Source organism: Electrona antarctica (assembly GCF_951216825.1).
Source record: "Electrona antarctica genome assembly, chromosome: 21".
In the NCBI taxonomy this organism is placed as follows: domain Eukaryota; kingdom Metazoa; phylum Chordata; class Actinopteri; order Myctophiformes; family Myctophidae; genus Electrona; species Electrona antarctica.
The window spans coordinates 31143830-31163243 of NC_136802.1; the positions used below are offsets into that span (position 1 = coordinate 31143830).

The 19414-nt window shown below is 41.9% G+C and overlaps 1 protein-coding gene across 1 annotated transcript; it reads right to left on the reverse strand.

Moving 5' to 3' along the window:
- Positions 1-200: 200 nt before the first annotated feature.
- Positions 201-5939, reverse strand: LOC306913652 (low density lipoprotein receptor adapter protein 1). Its single transcript, XM_079490439.1, has 3 exons — positions 5441-5939; positions 2717-3442; positions 201-2530 (listed from the first exon to the last, which is right to left on the reverse strand). Exons 1-3 carry the CDS (start codon positions 5454-5456, stop codon positions 2445-2447), a joined length of 828 nt encoding a protein of 275 aa, XP_079346565.1. The 5' UTR covers positions 5457-5939; the 3' UTR covers positions 201-2444.
- Between the last annotated feature and the right edge of the window lie 13475 nt (positions 5940-19414).

The following is a 19414-nucleotide window of genomic DNA, read 5'->3' on the forward strand; positions in this document are numbered from 1 at the left end:
AACCTAAAACATACCTTGTACCCTGGGAAATTAGTCACGTGACTTTAAGATTTTTTTTTAAATCCCAGGACCTCTCTGAAAGTCTTGACCTCTACAACCCCAAACCCTTACAACATGCACACGATGGAATTCTGTTTTTAGCAAGCCAAATATAACTATTTCAAAACTGTGCGTGCGTGTTCCAATTTGGAACCATTTGGAATGTTCCATTCATCATGTAATGCATCTCATTTATCAAGTAGTGGTAGGACAAGGGTCAAAGTTCAGGTTGGCCAGATATTTGTAATCCAGAGTTGAAAACATTGTGGCGACATCAGACATTCACAAGACGACACACACAATGTTGCTGTATAAAAACTTTACTATTCAATAGAATACATATTTAAATATGCAGATAAAATAAAATGTACACAGACAATAAAATAACACTTGAGCCTGTCAGGGTGGCGATGCCGTTTGTAGTTACATACATCAGTGTGTACGCCCCCCAAACAAAAATAAAAACATTGACACAGTCAAGAAAGACAAAATCAAAATAGGCACCTTCACTGTGGAACTCCTTAGCTTATGCAATTGCTGGTCTCAACTCACTGAGTGCTCATTTAACAGAGTGTAAAAGTGGGCCATCTTTACACTCCGTTAAACAAACTAGTGTTTACTGGCGGCCTTAGTGTCTACCCTCAAGTCTCCCCTGTGTAACATTTGTAAACCTTTAATCAGTCGCCATCATGAGACCATGTTATGCAATCCCGCACACAGCGATGCCCGTGTCTGTCAGTTAAAATGCAGTCAAAAAAGAACTGGGGCACTTTTCACGGCTCCGGTAAAGTGACCACGTTAATGGTTTCTGAATCTGAACGCAAAGCCGTCGTTACACAGTAGGAATGCACTGACGTGGTCTGGGGAAAATGTGAGGAGTGCGTGTGTCAGAGAGAGGCAGGACAGACAGGCATGCACATACTTAACAATATGCAAAGTCATAAAGTAAAGCAGTGATGGCTTTCCATTGAGTCTCCGAGAGGATCCTAGATCTTGAATTTCGGAATGCAGGTGCATTGGCGAACATTCCAAATTGGGGCTCCGCATGGGAACACTGTGTTCCACGCACACACACAAACACACAGTGATTTTCCACATGAATGCAAATAAATTATCACATTGGCCATCACTCAGAAAACATGTTTTTGCAGGATGCTCCTACAGTACATAGCTTAAGGGAGGATTTAGTTTGCACTGAGGGTTGTCATCAGGTTATGTACACAAGTAACTAGGCCTGTCATACAAATGCTGTAAAGTACACTAACGACCATTTAAGGACATAGGACTTATTTAGGATCTATTGCCAAAATGCAAATGGGAAATCATAGTGATTCAGAAGTCACAAAAAGAACAGGATTTTACTGTACTTCTTGTCTTCTTGTCTCACACCAAAAACAGCCGATCTACAAGCTCCGCCACCAAGTGTTGTGAGCTTGTAGATCTGTTATTTTTGTTGCAAGACACCGAGTACAAAGTATAAATCAGATAACCGGGGCAGTGGCAACCTGTAACTGTGAAAAACCCAATCCTAGAAACCTAGGAAGGCCCGACATTTTTCTACTCCTCACACTATTCTGTGACTTAGGCCAAGACAAATACATAGTCAAATCGGGAGTGTTTTCTTTTCCCTCTTTTTTTTTTAATCTCTGAAAAGTAAGAAAAGGAATCCTTACAGGTTGTTTTTACTTCAGACTGAGGTAAATTAACACTCATGATTTTACAGTTTACTGTATATGCCACGTTTAGGTTAACTCTGAAATGAAAAAATAAATAAATCCAATAGTCATTTTTAAGAAAAAGGTGCTTGCTAGCACCACAGGGTGGAACATTTTACTAAAGTCAAAACGACTTTTCGCTGTATGTAAAAAAAAGAAAAAGGAAAAAAAATAGATAATCTTTTAAAGCCAATCTGTTTGCATCCAGTTCTGGCAGTTTTTTCCATTTCGATCCAGTTTTGGCTGTGTTTCCTGTTTGGATCCAGTTTTGGCTGTGTCCCGATCCAGTTTTGGCTGTGTCCTGTGTAACATTGTTGGTTTTGGTGATATACCCGTTTACTTTTTGTCTCTTTCAACAGACAACCAGACTCTTCGACCCAATAAGCCATCCTTACTAGTGGCAGTGGAAATGAAGTGGTCTAGAGTCAGCCACAAGTCTGCTAGTAGCTGTTGACACATGAATAATGGCAGCTGTCAACAGCCTCTTGTGCCATCAGCTAACCGTATGGTTTGCTAACTCGCAAACGTCAACAGCTACTTCCAAAGTCCGTCAAGTCACCGGCTACAGAAATGTCCCTGCAATCCTCAGATGTCATCCCACCCTCATTCCTTCCCTCCCTCCCTTGTCAGTGTTGTGGTGCTTGAGATTTGAATCTGGTTAATGTGGTTCCATATTTTCGTGGCACTGATTTAATTCCAGCTGTCTGAAGTGGATCCTCTTCTAGTGATGGCCTTGAGGGGGCTGTGAGACACCGAGCCCCTCTTCTTCCAGCGAACTTAAAACACAAAAAGACACAGTCAGTACAGTCAGTTGGTGGGAATTAAAGCATATATACTGGCATTCAAATGTTTATTACGGGCATCCCTGAGGGAATAACTCTTGGGGGTATGGGGGTATTATTCAATATTCAATATCACCATGTATCGCTCAAAGCCTAATTTGTCTCCTGGAGAAAGCTCACCTTTTCCTAGACTGGTGGGGAGTGTGCAGCTCTTGGGCATTGTAGGGGTCTTGGGCAGGTCTTCCATCCCCTTGACCTCTCCCAGGGGGAGAGTAGCTGAGTCGTCCTGCTGCGAGTCTCTCAGCGCCCGCTGGAAGGAATGTGCCAGGCAGGCCGTCATGTCCCTCGCCCGCTCTGCCCGGCTGCACCAGAACACTCTGCACTGGAGCTGCTGCCCTTGCTTCTTACAGATGTACAGGAAGACATTGGGTCTGTTGGAATCAGCGGCACAGTAGGCAATGTCCTGCAGGTAGGTCTTGGTGAGCTGCCGGCCTGTGCTCAGCTCCTTGACCTCCACGTACCTTGGACGCACCACCAGGGCATGGTCTTTGCCCAGCTTCTTCCCGTTGCCCTCTAGCAAATGGCCTATGGCGTTTTCCGCCTGCTCTCGGTCCAGGGAGAAGATCTTCTCTGTGCCCAGGTAGTGGACCTTGAAGAGCGGGTCGCCGTGGGACAGCGACTCCGTGCGGTCCCGGCGGAAGCGGCGGCGGAGGGCAGCCGGGGAGTTTTTAAGGGTCTGCATGAGCTGGAAGGTGCTGAGAGCCATGGTGCGTTTCAGGCAGGACTTGGGGGAGGATTCAGAGGCCAGCTCTGGGTCAGCCGAGGTGGATGGATCCTCCTCGGGCTCCGTTCCACTGGTCTGCGTCTCTTCTACAGATGCAGTGTCGTCGCAGCCACCGCTCTTATCTGGAATAGAAACGGATGAAACTGAGGTCAGCAGCAGGCTCATTTGAAGAGTTATGTGTGGAAAATGGCACATAAATATTAGGACTATTAGTAGTTTATCTTAAATCTTGAGGTATGAAAATTAAATGACCCAATTTATTAACCCATTTTGACCTGAGATCAGATTCTAAAAATGTCTTCTACATCCTGACAGTTTTCTGAAAAAGCTATGTTTCTATGACTATGTCAGTCGTTCTTCGATTTTTCAAAAATAGCAGACCTACAAGCTCGTAGCGCGCAACTTGGTGGCGCGCTAAATGGGTTAAATGCCCACCAGTCATTGAATGGTTTGACATTGACCAGTTGGAGACATACTTCCATGATGGAAAACGTGGCTGGCACTGTACCAGTCAGTGTACCAAAGTGCAATAAAACAAAGGCCAGCTGACAAGAGTGACGTATTCACACATAATATTAATTTACCACAAGACACCAGCCGTTAAATATTAACGAGCGGGCTTGGCTTGGGCTTTTGTTGACGGGAATGAACCCTTGAGACATGCACTTATGCAGACTTTGTTTAAGATCATTGGCTACCCTAGTCTTTTATTGGGCATCAATGAATGATAGTCTAATATATTTGGGAATAAAGTTATCACCACCACACCATTTCAGTTCGTTAAGAGAAAACCTAAAGTCACAAGAATCGTGAAGACCAGTCAAGTCCATGTGAGAGGGGACAGTCAAGTGCATTCCACACATATAGGGCCTATGTGACCTCGCCAACTATGTCTTATGCAACCCTCACAGCTGCCCCCATTGTCTTTGACCCTCCAAAAACTTCAACACTCTCCTCTGGTCGGTACAGCCATTGTGTTAGACATTTTATTTTTTCCCCTTTCTCTTTTGTTGGCTATTCTTTCAACATCCTACAAACGGCCTCAGAAGTGACTTAGAGAGAACCGCCGACTGTTCTAAAGGTAGTGGCCATTGTTAGTCAAGCACCCTGCACAGGAAACAGCTTTGCGCTCCCCGCCAAATAATTTCTACTAAAAACAATGGCATGCTTTGGTGATTATGTCACATCACAAAGACATGCAAGCTGAACTAAAGCATGGTCTGACCCAAGACGCAGACATACAGATACATGCTCATATAGGTCACAGACATGCAGGACGGACGGACACACACACACACAACCCCCCCCCCCCCCCCCCTTCATGGTACACCAGACAATACAAAGGTCAGGATAAAGATACAATACTGAGCTGCTGTCTCTATATCTGCACTATATCTCTGTACATTACAAATACAAATACAGTTGTATTGTACAGTTATTGATTTGAATCATTATGCCTCAAAGGTTAAGTATTTTACAGATCTGACTGTCAACTGAGTAGATTGGTTCACACTGGTTCACACTGCACACACAGTAGCTCCAACAGTGGCATTTAATCCAGGCTGTTGTTTACATAATAACTTAGCTAACTCACAGTTTCAAGGGGAATTTTGAGAGGGGTGGGAATACTAGGAAAAAATACCTATTCGTTTATGAGGTCTGACCTTCATTGTAACCTAGAGACGCCGCACATAACAGTCAAAAACACAGTATTCCAAACAAGCGTCTATTATTTTCAATCAAAACGTCTATATCACCTTTCAGAGTTTTTAGATCATGTTTTAAATGTTATCAACAACAACACAGACCTGTAGCCTATGTATTGAGTTGATCAGGATAATATTCCGTTCTAATGCTGGACAGTGGACACAAAACTGGACACTGCGCTCATTACATTTTCAAAAAGAAAATAAAGTGCCCTTAGGCTATATTATATATATTTTTTAAGTGAAAATAAGACGCTCCACAAAAGCTCCATAGCCTATAATATCGAAGTTGAATGACGGGAGTTCAGGAGTTGTGAGTGAGAATGTGTTGATTTGTCGTCGGTAGTCTACGACGAAGGACTTTAAAAGCAAAAAGCAACTAAATGTACTAAAGTATAAAAAGTGCTGTCTTACCTGGCCACAGAGTCATAGAGCCTCTCTGCTGTGCCTTGAGGCAGGTGGACAGGTGCAATAAGGTGGCTGCAGAAGACGAGCTTGTGCGCCAGTCCGCTTAATATCCAACATTAAGAACAGAAGTCAACTAAAAAAACGCGTCCTCGTTCCACCACACCGCAGGTCTTGTTCTCTCACGCCTCGATCGCTCGCTGTCCTGGCTGGTGGTGGTGATGTATCTTTTCCCCCCGACGATGTGTGGGTGACGGGTACGTGTCCCCCCGCAAACAATGGGGTATTGTATTGGGTCCGATTGGCGTAAATGTTCAATGACAGCAGCACACGCGTGGTAGTGGGGGAAATGAAAAGCTCTCTCTCGCTCGTTCTTCATTCACCAGGCAGTTGGCGTGACTCGTGTGTGTGTATGTGTGTGTGTGTGTGTGAGACGCTCGTTGATGGCTTTGACTTGAATGACTCGAAGGCGGTGCGGAGGCTGTGCTTTTGAACAGCGTGGGCGCGTCGATCGTCCGTGGAGTGAGTGAACGCGCATGTGATTGCGCGTCTGAAGACCTGAGGAGGAGGAGGAGGAGGAGGAGGAAGCGGGTGCCAGAGAGGAGGGAGGGGTGTTTGAACATATGGACGGAGGGAGGAGGACAGTTGCGTTTTCATCAAATATTCAGGACAAAATATAATAAATGATTAATGGTAAATTAAAGAAACATAAGAAGAAATATATATAATTAATTGAGTCATTCCATCAATTAAACCGGTACGATTTGGCCTTTTTTTTCTTTATTTTTTTATTTTTTGAAAATTTGACCGAAATGTTTTACTTTTCTGAATACCCCACAATATTAAGGACAGCTTTAACTACCAGAAAAACATAATTTCCCATCGCAGGCAATCAATTAATATTTGTATATATTGTTATATAGAATAATATAATAACAGGGTTGAAAATTATATGGGTTGGGTCAACCCCGTTATTGGGGTTGTGATTCTTTACTCAAGATTGCCACTACAATACCTATAGGCCTATGGTGATTAGGAGGAGACATGCATGAGATTAACAAATCAGATATAATGTTGAAATAACAAACATCATTTTCACAAATAATAGTCTTTATTCCACGTAACGGAGTTGAGCTGTTATGATTTACGACCACATGTGAGAGTATAAATTACTCTAAACATTGTAAAATAAGGTCTGTAGCATGTTGTTCAGAAGACTTGGAGAATGCCACTTCCTGTTGGTGATGTCACTAAAGGGCCAGTTGATTATTGTTATGGAGGCGACTGGGGGACAGAGCTATATAATGCTATTTTAATGATTAATCATCTATTTATTCAAAAACGAAACATGACCAGCAATAAAGCACAAATAGATTTATATGTGAATGGCATAATTTATGGATTTTTGTACATTGTTAATAGTCATATCTCAAGTCCACTTTCATCGAAGGCCATTGGGGACAAATGGACAAAATAGGGGGTGTATACTGAAAGAAAGCAAGATAATTTCCGATATTAAGATAATATCCATGTAATGTTTACACAATATTAAAGGGAACATTTGAATTGATGAAAAAAGCTTTTAAAAATAGATTTTGGTGATTAAATTGATAGAATACACAAAAAGGTCAGAGGGATTGCAAATCGTACCGGTTGGAATGACTCAATTGCGACCGAAGGTCGCAGATTACTATGAAAACTTGCAAAACCCGCCAGTCCATTACACCTATGCCTAGTTTGCCTACAATCCCTGTTATGCCTGTTTTCCCCCCCCACCGCCCCCCCCCCCTTTTCCCCTCACTGTATATGTTTCTTTTCCCTTTTTACCTCCATTATGATGAATTCCTGTACTGTTCTTTGTCTATATAGAAGCGTCTATTTGTACGTCTCTAAATGTTTTGATGAATTGAACATGGTGGACCCTGTTGTAAACAAGTGTAATGCTTAATTGGGTCGTCCACTCACAGTTAACAGCCTTTGTATTGAGTTTGTGCTTGAAATGTACTGTAATTCTGCAAACTGTTAATACAATTTTCAATCAATCAATCAATGCCCATATATTGAGATCCCTGATCAATATTAAGCCCATATATGGGAATGTTGTGAGTCACGCCTCTTGACATCACGCCTTGTTATGCCCATATCCCTGATGTCATCAATATTAAGCCCATATATGGGAATGTCAATATATGGCCATATTGTGACAGTCTTATGATAACCATGGTTGCCCCGACACGAGATATAGCAATGTTCTGTAATTTATCAATTTTCCTTTGATTACTGCAGCAAATCATAAAATGCAGACAACCGGGGCTTGAATGATATATCGATACTAGTAATACTACTACAAGGCAATTACTTTACTCATATGTTTGCTATACACTCCATATCCACCACCAACAGCTCTGCCACGTGGAAATATAATTTCCCCATAAACTGCATGCAAGGAGAGCATATTGGGTGCATCCCCTGACCCCTGTTAGGCATGTGAATCATGCCGAAGAGAAAGGGTATTTTATGGGAGGTAGCCTGTATTTGTCAAGCCTGGCGGGGCCAGACTCATATGGTGGATTCACTGACGCTTCCTCCCCGGAGGACTCTTCAGTGAATTCCCGCTATATGAGGCTGGCCAAGCCAGGCTAGCATCTGTCAGGTTCATAGTACTGCAGCACGTATATAGGCTATTACAATTTGAACACAATTGACAATTAACTTTCATTAAACAAATTCTTTAACAATAACATAACAATATTATTGTCAGTTAAGATGTTTCCCCACACCTATAACTTAGTTTTTAATTTAGTTTTTGTTAACTCTAATAACCTTGTTGACAATCATGTGTTGGAGCAATCGATCAGATGTTTTTATTTTTTTCTGTGTGTCATATTTTTTCAATTGAATCTGGAGGGGATTATATTTGTGACGTGAATTGTCAGTCTCTGGTAGCCAATATTCCATCATTTTGAAGGCCATTACATTATGGGCTCCTTCAAATGAAAGCATCACTTCACACATACACCACATAGCTGTAACTGGTTAAAACATCTGAAACCCACTACCTCTCACCAGCATTGCATTGCGTCACGCCGCTTATTTCTAATGGAGATCACTGGCCTTACTTGTTAAGATCTGTGTCAACTGTTTATTCTGGGGGCATTTGAACAGTGGCAGGGGAAAACGATAAACGGTTCCATGTGTACGTTGGTGTGCGTGTACACACTGACATGTGTGTGTGTGTGTGTGTGTGTGTGTGTGTGTGTGTGTGTGTGTGTGTGTGTGTGTGTGTGTGTGTGTGTGTGTGTGTGTGTGTGTGTGTGTGTGTGTGTGTGTGTGTGTGTGTGTGTGTGAGAGAGAGGGAGAGATCGAGAGAGTGCCTCTGGGTGTGTCCTTCATGGTGGAAACAGTAGGGCCCCTGTTTCTTCTGGGCAGGGCCCAACAACAGTTACGTTTTGGACCGTAAACGTCACACCCACCCCAGTATACCAACAGTATATAGAAAGAGACACTGGAACTATTATTGGTCACCAGTGACATAATGTTCCATCACACCCACTCACTCCATCTTACTTAGAAACACCAAAAAACAGGCACCAAGTCATGGGGTCATGTACAAAAAAAGAAGTTGCCTGTGTGATTAGTTACATGTAGCCTATGTTTTAGATTGTTTTAGAATAAAAATATAACTGTTCAGAAAGAAAAGATAACCAACACACCAATATAAACTGCATGCTTCCCAACAACATAAATATACTGCAATCAGAGAATGACAACTTTATTTGATGTTACCGATATTTACAGATATTGACAAATATTGTCCGATACCGATATGTGGCCCGACACATGCATCCCTACTATCTTGTGACCCTACTCGTCAACGACACTCGCCGGAAATGACAGATTTTCAAAGATCCATTATTTCGGGCGAAATTAGGCTTTAACCACACAATGTTTACACAAGAAAAAGGATAGCGTAAAAAAAAAGGATAACACCCCTTTCAGTTTTCACAAACCTATCAGATATTAGACATTATATTATTTAGTAAATACAGTATCAGTGTTACTGACTATTGTCATTGAAACATTTAGAATTGTGTTCCAAATGTGTGGGCCCTTAAATTAGGCCCAGAGTTTGAGTTATGTGGGAGCGAGTGGGAGCTGAGCTCCTAAAGGAGGTCTGAGCTCCTGTGAAGGCATCTATGAGCTATGCCTATACAAAAATATGAAACAATTTGAATCACAAATAATGTATTTTTCATTGCAATGATGGTTGGAAAGGGTTATGAAGTGGTGGTCTGAGACATGAAAGGAAGCAGGCTGAATCTAGAGAACACTCCATACATTACTATGTCTATGTGTAGGAGGAGAAAGAGATAAGAAAAGTGAAGACTGTGTTTGGGTAGGTTGAAGTCACCCAGGCCAGTAGAATGAGATGGCTGGGTACAATCTTCCCGAAAGTCCCCAAGTGGATTTGGGGGACTCTAGCACAATGACAGAAAAAGAGACAGTTTGTGCAATTGAGATGAATGAAAATTATGCATGAAATTCAAATGTTGAAAGTGGAAAAAATGAAAAAGATTTTTTTTATAAATGGTGCATTTATATACAGTATAGCGCCTTTATCCAATGCGCTTTACATAGATTGTGCATTACATTCAGCCAATTCACACACACATCCATACACTGATGGCGGTGGAAACCATGCAAGGCACCAACCAGCACATCAGGAGAAATTAGGAGTTCAGAGTCTTGCTCAGGGACACTTCTACACTGGCTCTGGGGGAGCCTGGGCTTGAGCTGGCAACCTTGCGGTTTCCATCCAGCCACTCTACCCCTGAGCCACCGCCGCCCGCGGTATAATTAAACAAGTACCACCGCTTCAGGCAGAAGGCCTGGGAGAGTGGGTCACCTAGACAACTTGGCACCTGGACAACTGGGCACAGTTCTGGCCCTCAGTGAGGGCCGCAACGCGGCCCGATCTCTAGATGGGAGGGCAGTAAAGCTGCACGAACCTCTAGTAGACTATTTTGTTTTTTAATCTCTGCCCCTAATGTTGGTAATTTTATTTATTATTATTATTATTTTTAGAGATGGTCACTCGAACCCTAGCCGGTTAGGCGGCAGGGTTATACTTCACAATCACATAGATATACCCATTATGCCTGGCAGATCACACACTGCATTCCGATCTGCAATCTGCAACCCCTATCCACACATAGAACATAATGTAGCAACACATTTTGTTCCTGACACAAATACAACTTGGGCTATAAAAAGCTCATTGTGAAGATTTGAGTTTATTAGATTGATAAATAAGCCTTGCCAACCCTATCTCCTGTTTCCTTAGCTTGAGGCAGCTTGATGTAAAAGTACACCCGCTGGACATGACGCTAGTATGTTGTAGGGACTTACCCCAATGCAACCCTTGATGCTATGAGTGCCAAGCAGGGAGGCAATGGATCCCATGTTTTACAGTCTTTGGTGTGACCTGACTGGGGATCGAATCCCGACTTCCCAGTCTCAGGGTGGACGCTCTAGCCACAAAGCACACTTTTGTCATGACATGACGCATACACTGACCACACCGTCTTAAGACAAAATATAAATAATATATAGACAAAATATGAATACAGCTTTACACCACCATGTCAGCAACATTTCAAACATTCTGTCAACAATCGTGAACCACCAGAATCTACAGATATTATAGCCAACTGTTGTTTTGGAAAAACACATAAATAATATCCAGCATCCAGTTTCCAATAGTGACATGTTGCTGTTATTACTGTAAACTGTACAGCCACCCCTCCTCTCCGTTATAGGTCAAGTTACATACGGTACAAATAAAATAGGGAAGTTAGATAACATCATCACTAGGCCATCGTGATATGCAAACACGAATAACAAGATTTACAACTCACAACAGTTTGCTCTGCACAGTGCCTGCATGTTTACAAGAACAGGAATAAGCTCAGGAGCTGTTCCTTTACTTTTTATGTTCCGTTTTATCTGTGTCAATCACCACATTGTGTTCTGGTTTAATGGCAATACGTTACACACTTGTTTGTCAATAGCAAACTCCATGTGTTTTGATGGTGAACATGATTGGGATAGTTTTAGCCATGTACAACAACAACTACAAAATCCAACAGAATCCAAGACTGTGATGTAGAATTCGCTTCAAAGCTCAGATCCACTGAAAGCATGGATTGCTCTTGAATTGATCTCTGACACAATATGCTTGGTAGTGATCAATTGCCTATTGATGAATCAGGGACAAATACATTAATCCATGGTTTATATGCGCTGATTGTTTAAGTGATGGCTTGAGTGAGTGAGTGAGTGATTGATTGATTGATTGAGTGAGACAAGCTTACTTACTTACTTACTTTCACTGAGTTTGATGATGCGACAATCAACTGGGTGTTGAAACAGAGAAAATAATCATGAGGTGTGAATTTATTCCCACTTTACATCATCTTACTAGAAAAGCACAACAAGATTCCTGGAGAACCCTTTAACGAAAACTAACTGAACCTGTATTGTGCTTAAAAAACAAACTAAAACTAAATAAAATGTCCTTAGTTTTAGTCTTTGTAAATATATTTCAAACAAGGTTATTTTGGGTAGATATGAAATCGTATCTTCTGTTATTTTTAGCTGTGCCATGTTTTAAGCCCTGTTGTCAAATATTGTCAAGCCCTTAACAAGTCTTGAGCCTTTAGATCTGCAATTTTTCTCGCCCCTGATTAATCCACATTACAATTACAAAACTAAAACTGATTAAAAAAAGGAAATTTGGAACAAAAAAAATACAAAAAAAGTAAAACTAAACTAAACTAGAAAGCCTGCTTTAAAAACAAATGAAAACTAAACTGAAATATAAAACAAAAAGCAAAAACTAGAAAACAATAACCTTGGGGCTCAATATGTTGCCTTTGTTTCCTGTGTGGCTTATCAAAATGCTTTAGAACTCAAACAACACAATCTAATATACCTAGGCAAGGAACTCATTGTTTAAGGCTTCTGAGAAACAAAGCGAGGTGAGGTAGACAGAGAGAATAAATTGTGTTTTATGTGTCTCATCATGCTGGAAAACAGATATGCACTAAATCAGGGCCGTGTGAACGTATAGTTTGAGGACCTTTTGTCATCTTTACAGTGATTGATTGATTTGTCTCACACTGAAAACCTAATTCATCTCATACACAGTTACACACCCATTCTTGGCTGTGGTCCAAGCTTTGAAGCATCATTACTGTAAACTCTGGGGGTGAGGTGATTTCCTCAGGATGTCTTTAGCCTACAGTCTGTGCGCCCTACTTGCATGTTTCTGAATTGTTGTCTGTACTTGCATAATATCCCTGGCCAGTGGCCAGACCCCTGGGCTGTTTTAATGCTACATGTGTGTCTAGGTCACAATGCTGGCTGACTCTAAATGCAAGATAATAAAATACTGATAATACATTTCTTGTTTTCAAACTATATTATCAGCTAAAATTCTTTCAAAACAATATTTTGACCTGATCATAAAGTATACTTGGCAAAATATCTGTATGGATTCAAGTGGTTGGATTCAAGATTCAACAAATAAACACGCGAGTTCCTCGGAGTGCAGGTCTTGCAACAGGCTGGGATGCCTATAACTAGGACACGTAACGTTTTAAAGTCGGTCATAGCCAAATTCGCATGACCTACTCGCATGAAAAATCTGACAAATGTGTTCTTTTTTTTCTGTCTTTATTGATGGGACATAGTGGAGAGAGACAGAAAACAGGGAGTGAGAGACCAGGAATGACATGCATCAAGGGTCGTCAGGACTGGGACCGGGACTCGAACATGCAACACGCTGTCAGGAATGTGGTATGCAGTACTATGCACCTGGACCGCTAGGCCAGCAGGCATTCCTGAGATAATGTGTTCTGATTCACATGAGTTTTGTCCAGATCATCAACGTCTGTTGCATAATGTCCTGGATGGAGGAAAGCTCACATGATCTACTGATGCAATGGGCTGTCTGCATTACTCTGCAATGATTTGTTTTTGATGAGGACATTGTTCCCATACCAGGCAGTGATGCAACTGGATAGGATGATCTCAGTGGTAAGTCTGCAGAAGGCCCATATAGAAACTTGGGCCCCATGCCAAACGTCTTCAGTCACCTGAGGTGAAAGAGGTGTTGTTGTCCTTCACTATGGCTGATGCCCATCCCAGATGATATTCTCAGTAATGTGGACATGGCTGACTGTTGCTGTAGACGGGTGCGGGCTATTCCTGTCGATGTTGAGAAACAGGTTGTTCTCCTGGCACCATTGTGCCAGCCAGTATGCATGCTGTCTCACCATCATCATCATAGATCAGTCCTTATCAGTAGGTGCGGTTCCATTAAGCCTTTGTGAAAAAAGTAAGCGTATGTTCATTAAGTCGAAAAAAGAAAAGCGAATTGTCGGTGTTTCCATTAAACTGATAAAATGTGCATATGACATAAGTTCATTAAATATGCAGTAGTTGGCACTGTTTTGCCAGTAAAGTGAGGCTCATGTAAAGTAGGCTATAGTCCTAATCCATGTTCACACCATTGATTTAGGGATTTGATGGGCTTTCTTTACAGTCAAAGAACGATTTGTTGTGTAATGCTTGTCTTAATATATTCGGGGCACATGTAGCCTATATGTCGCGGGACTCGATTGGAGCATACTGGTCGTTTATACTGTAAATGGATTGCAGCTGCAAACAGTTGTGAATAACTTGTTTCATCGGCTATATAGCATATAGCCTACACGTTTAGGTTGCTTATCTTATGCAATGAATATAAATATATAAGAATAGATGAAGCGTATGCATGGATCGAAATCGAATAGCCTGCAGGGACCCGGCAGCTATATATAAAAGTTTAGTCTACTACGCTACTCGTAGTCCACGTGTGTGTGTGTGTGTGTGTGTGTGTGTGTGTGTGTGTGTGTGTGTCTTGCATCCATACAGTAGCGATCCAGATATCAAAATGATCGGATCGCCCCGATCAACTCGGGAGGATTCAGACTTCATAAGGGATCTTTGAACACACTACACAATTATTAATCGGACGGGTCGGGTAGTAGTACATTGGGACCTTATCCTCTCCCTCTCTCTATCCACCATCCCATGCACCGTTCACTCCACTGCCTCCCCATCGTTTTTTATTTTATTTTCCAACTGTTCAAAGGCGATATAATGCGAGTTCAATGCTTTCTAATTAAAAACCTTTTCCGCAAGTGTTTCCATACACTATTTGCGCATTTCCCTTTTTTTGAAAAAGCCTAAATCCGCAACCTCCAAGCGAAAAAGTGTTTTTGCGGAAAATGGAGACTTATTCGCATATTGATGTGTTTCCATCCAGGAGATTTTGCGCAAGAGCCTTAATGCGCATAAAAACGGCTTAATGGTAACGCACCTACTGTCATGTTGACACTTGTCAGTGAACTTGGAGCTGCGCGTGGTTAGTGCAGTTGTGGGTGTACACAGGGAGTAGAGGAGGGGACTCCTCTGCTCAACGCAGCCATTGTGTTGAAAGTCAGGGGGGTTGATTGATTGATTGAAATATTTATTAACAGTTTGCAGAATTACAGTACATTTCAAGCACAAACTCAATACAAAGACTGTTAACTGTGAGTGGACGACCCAATTAAGCATTACACTCCACCAGCAGTGTTGGAGCCCAGAAAGTTCAGGATCCAGCTGCACTGGCTGGGGTTGAATCCTATAGGTACCTGACCTTGGTGTCAAGTCTGGAGGGGACTATGGTGATGAAGCTGTAATCTACAAACAGCATTCTCACATAAGAATTCCTTGTTTCCAGGTGGGAGAGGGTAGTGTGTCATGTTGTGGCTATGGAAACACCAGGAGGGTTTTTTCTTTACATATATTATGTCCCAGTATTGCTTGTGAAAGTTGAACTACATTTTACATAGGAACGGTGCAATGCAAGTATATTATTGGCATTAGTGATTCATTTGTCATAATGTTCGTATTTATATTTATATCTTGTCTTTATATCAGGAGACAGGCACTTGTTTGAAAGTCCGGCAGGGAAGAATGGTCTTCCCTGATTAAATAAAGGTCAATAAAATACAATCACCATTTATCTTAGTTATGTACTCAACCTATTGGTTTTATACCTGTATATAATTTATGTTGTTTGTATGTCTGGCCTCGTGGGGAAAGATGGTGGGTGGGTGGGGAGGATTGGGAAAGGAGTTGTGGGAGAAAATATAAAAACAATGAGTTGTATTTTCTTTCTGTGAAACTTGCATAATATGATGTCATACTCTTTGAATAAAATGTATTTAAAAAAATATATACAATCACCATTGCATGATCATGCAAGAAAGCTACAAGGATGAGCCAATATGTTAAAATGCACCCAGCAGGTGACTTCTGTTTACAATAGCTACAGGTTTACGCAAGTCAATGTTATCTGTATACAGAGTTGACCGCAGAATTGACTTGCCTGAGGCTTAAAGTGTGACTAGAAGTGTAACAAGGTTTACTCTAGGTCAGGTGTACACATACAAAACAAACTAAATGAATGGGTGTAAGGCCGTGTCATTCACAATCAGCAATTGTCATTGGCATAAAAACAGAGTAAATAGATAATATAACATGTCTTAAACCTTATATCCCCCAGGGCTACTAGGCCCCCTCCTCTTCACCGACTGTTCGCCCCCAGAATAGGATTGAGCACTATAGTAATTTTCCTTATAGGCTGCTAGTTCTACCATAAACTGATATAGTGAAAGTAATATTTGCTCACATTTTCACTTCTACTCAACATGAGCCACCTGACAATGATTAGGAGCCTTTGTTCTGTCAGAGGCAATGAATAATTGACTGAGGACTGGAATGGACATATAATAAGTCAACACCGAAAGCTGAACAGAACCAACAGCAAGACCTTTTCTTTTCACTGCCGTGAAGTGATAAGCCTCTGTTTTTCTTCACGTTTACCGACAATGGGTGTACACTGTTATTATTTAACTTTCTAGTGAACATCCCACTTGGACAAAAGTCCCCGGTAAGTCCAAGTGGCCCGCCCGCCTGACCCTTCTCAGTCACATGAGTCACTCACTGCCGTCTGAGTGGAACAGCAGGAACGGCTTAGAAAAACATCTGTCGGCCCAACCGGTGCCTCACACCCCAATGGCATTTACACACACAACGGCTGCACATCTCCTAATATGGAATGAAGATGGCTAATGGCCCACTGTGACGGTGAGGAGGCAAGTGAATGTCACCCTCCAGTCTGTTCTTGCGTTCCCCAGTTACAGTATCTTGTGTGAGGATTGCGTCAGCCTGATGAGATAATTTCCTCTTAAAAAGATATGTTTGGTTGTTGATGCTTGGGTTCATGTTGGCTTAAGATAGGAGGAAGCGTCTGTCTCAGGGAATTCTTAGTAGTTGGTCAGCTGGATATTGGTCATGCGGTCAGGTTAAATATTGCTATTAAAGGACCACTTCACCACTTGTCCACCTACCTTCATATAACTGGTCGTCACTAATGTTCATGATAAAATGCCACAATCTTTTTCTACTCTTATCATTCTGTGTCTCATGGGAGGGCTGTGTGCAGTTCAGAAACCCGTCCACCAGTGACATCATCGATGGGGAATCCAAGCTAATAGAAACTGCAGGCTTTCTATTCCTGAAAAGTTGCAATACGATAATGGTAGCTATCGTTCTCACGATAATAAAAATAAAAATAAATCTTGTTAAAATCTGCCTAACGATGATGTCAATGGTGGACGGGTGGTATTTTAGCATGAACATTAGTGAGGACTAAATATATGAAGATAAGTTGAAAAGTGATAAGAGAGAGAGAGAGAGAGAGAGAGAGAGAGAGAGAGTGAGAGAGAGAGTGAGAGAGATTGTGCACAAATCTAAATAGTAGGCCCACTTCAGTGATAAATATATGAAGATAAGTTGAAAAGTTATAAGAGAGAGAGAGAGAGAGAGAGAGAGAGAGAGAGAGAGATTGTGTACAAATCTAAATAGTAGGCCCACTTCAGTGATAAATATATGAAGATACGTTGAAAAGTGATAGGAGAGAGACAGAGAGAGAGAGAGAGAGAGAGAGGGAGAGAGATTGTGTACAAATCTAAATAGTAGGCCCACTTCAGTGAATTCCCCAGTGATTACAGCGTCCCTTGAGAAGGTCTGCTGGTGATAAACACAACACAAGGTGTCGATCTGTCTCACCACTTAAATAGCTGTGAAATCTCATTGCCTCAATGTTCCCTGCGCTGGGCAGGGCTGTGTTGTTCTTTGTCTTGGAAGTATATAAATACACTAATATGGTTATGGTATGCAAGTTCATAGACATCAGTGCCAGAGGGAGATTAATATTACAGATAGTCTACTTATTTTGTTTTTTTCTATCATTGTCGTTTGTTTAGATATTGATAATGTGGTGTTGACTGCTTTGTTGTAGAAATACTCCTACTAGGCTAAGGGACCAATCAGAGACAGACTAAACAGGAAGCTTCCTGGGCGGGGGTGGGGGGGGGACTTCTGAGTTATTTGCGGACACACCCTCAATGCATGCACAACAACATTATCAGATGGACCATGCAGACTAACCACAAAATCCCAAACAAACATGTTAAAAAGGCATGATGAATGCACTGCGGCTCCAGAGTGACTAAACTAGACCATCATCAATGGCTGGACTGTTGGTGAAGGGGTAAATAAGATAAAGGTAAGATAGAGCTTGGCCCCTGTGGGGGAATTCATGCTGTTGTAACAGCAGCAACAGCAGTAAGCATGAAACACAGAATATGTACAGGTAAGCGTAGGTAAGGATAATACAAAACATCACACCCGTGTGAACTGAGTGGTGTAAGGTCTTATATAGCCTGATCAGCTCTGATCTGACGTAATGTCTGGCGTAATGAAATCACACCCGGGTGAACTGGGTGACCGTAGGAACCATGCTAATTTTTTGAGCACAGACAGACAGACAGACAGACAGACACGTAAACTAACAAAGCCAGTCGTAGGAGTGGTTTACACCACTCAAAAAAAGGAGAAAGAAAGAAAACGTAGAAATCTGCATGTGGTCTGGGTTAACACATGTTCTACCAATTATAATATACAGTATCAATCAATGGTGAGTGAATATACTGCAAGTGAGTCTCTTAACACAGTTGTCTTTGATATACCAGGGTTCAGTGGTGTAAAACACAGTAGTAGCTGTGTACAAATGCATGTGCCTGGAAATAAGCAGGAGTCAGTATAAGCCTACACAGTACAGGCTACACAGTACATAATAGAGGGTATGCGCGTGACATCATCATCAAACCAGGAAGTTATGCGGGAACACCTACTGAGTGCCAAAAAATTACTTTCTGGCCTTGACAGCTCATACATCCAAACAGAAAAGTCCTATATGATTGCATTAAACGACGTTAAACTCACTTTGCCACTCACTTTGCCACTCGATTTGCCATTCACTTTATCCATGCGCATACCCTCTATATCAGGGGTTCTCAACGTTTTTGGCCGGGGACCCCCGGAAATGCTTTGGCAATGTCTCGGGACCTCCGCCCCGCCCCCTCCCGACCCCCAATATAAATTGACTGCTACAATAACCTTAAACCATTTTGGGCGGGAACCCCTTTTGGTGTTTTAAGCATTGTTATAATTTAGCTATTGAAAAATAGCAGATCTACAAGCTCATAGCGCGCCACCGAGTGGCGCGCTACGAGCTTGTAGGTCTGCTATTTTTGAAAAATCGTGAAAATAAAATTTAAAAATCTTTTTTTTTTTTTTTTTAATAATTTGGGGACCCCCTAAAATATTTTGGCGACCCCCCGAGGGGTCGCGACCCACGGGTTGAGAACCCCTGGTGTAGGGCAATGATGAGTCTGCAACTCTGCATGTGCTCCTCATCATCATCCCCATTCCCCACTAACACATAGAGGGGATCATAGAGGGGATGAGAGGGGTTTGTCT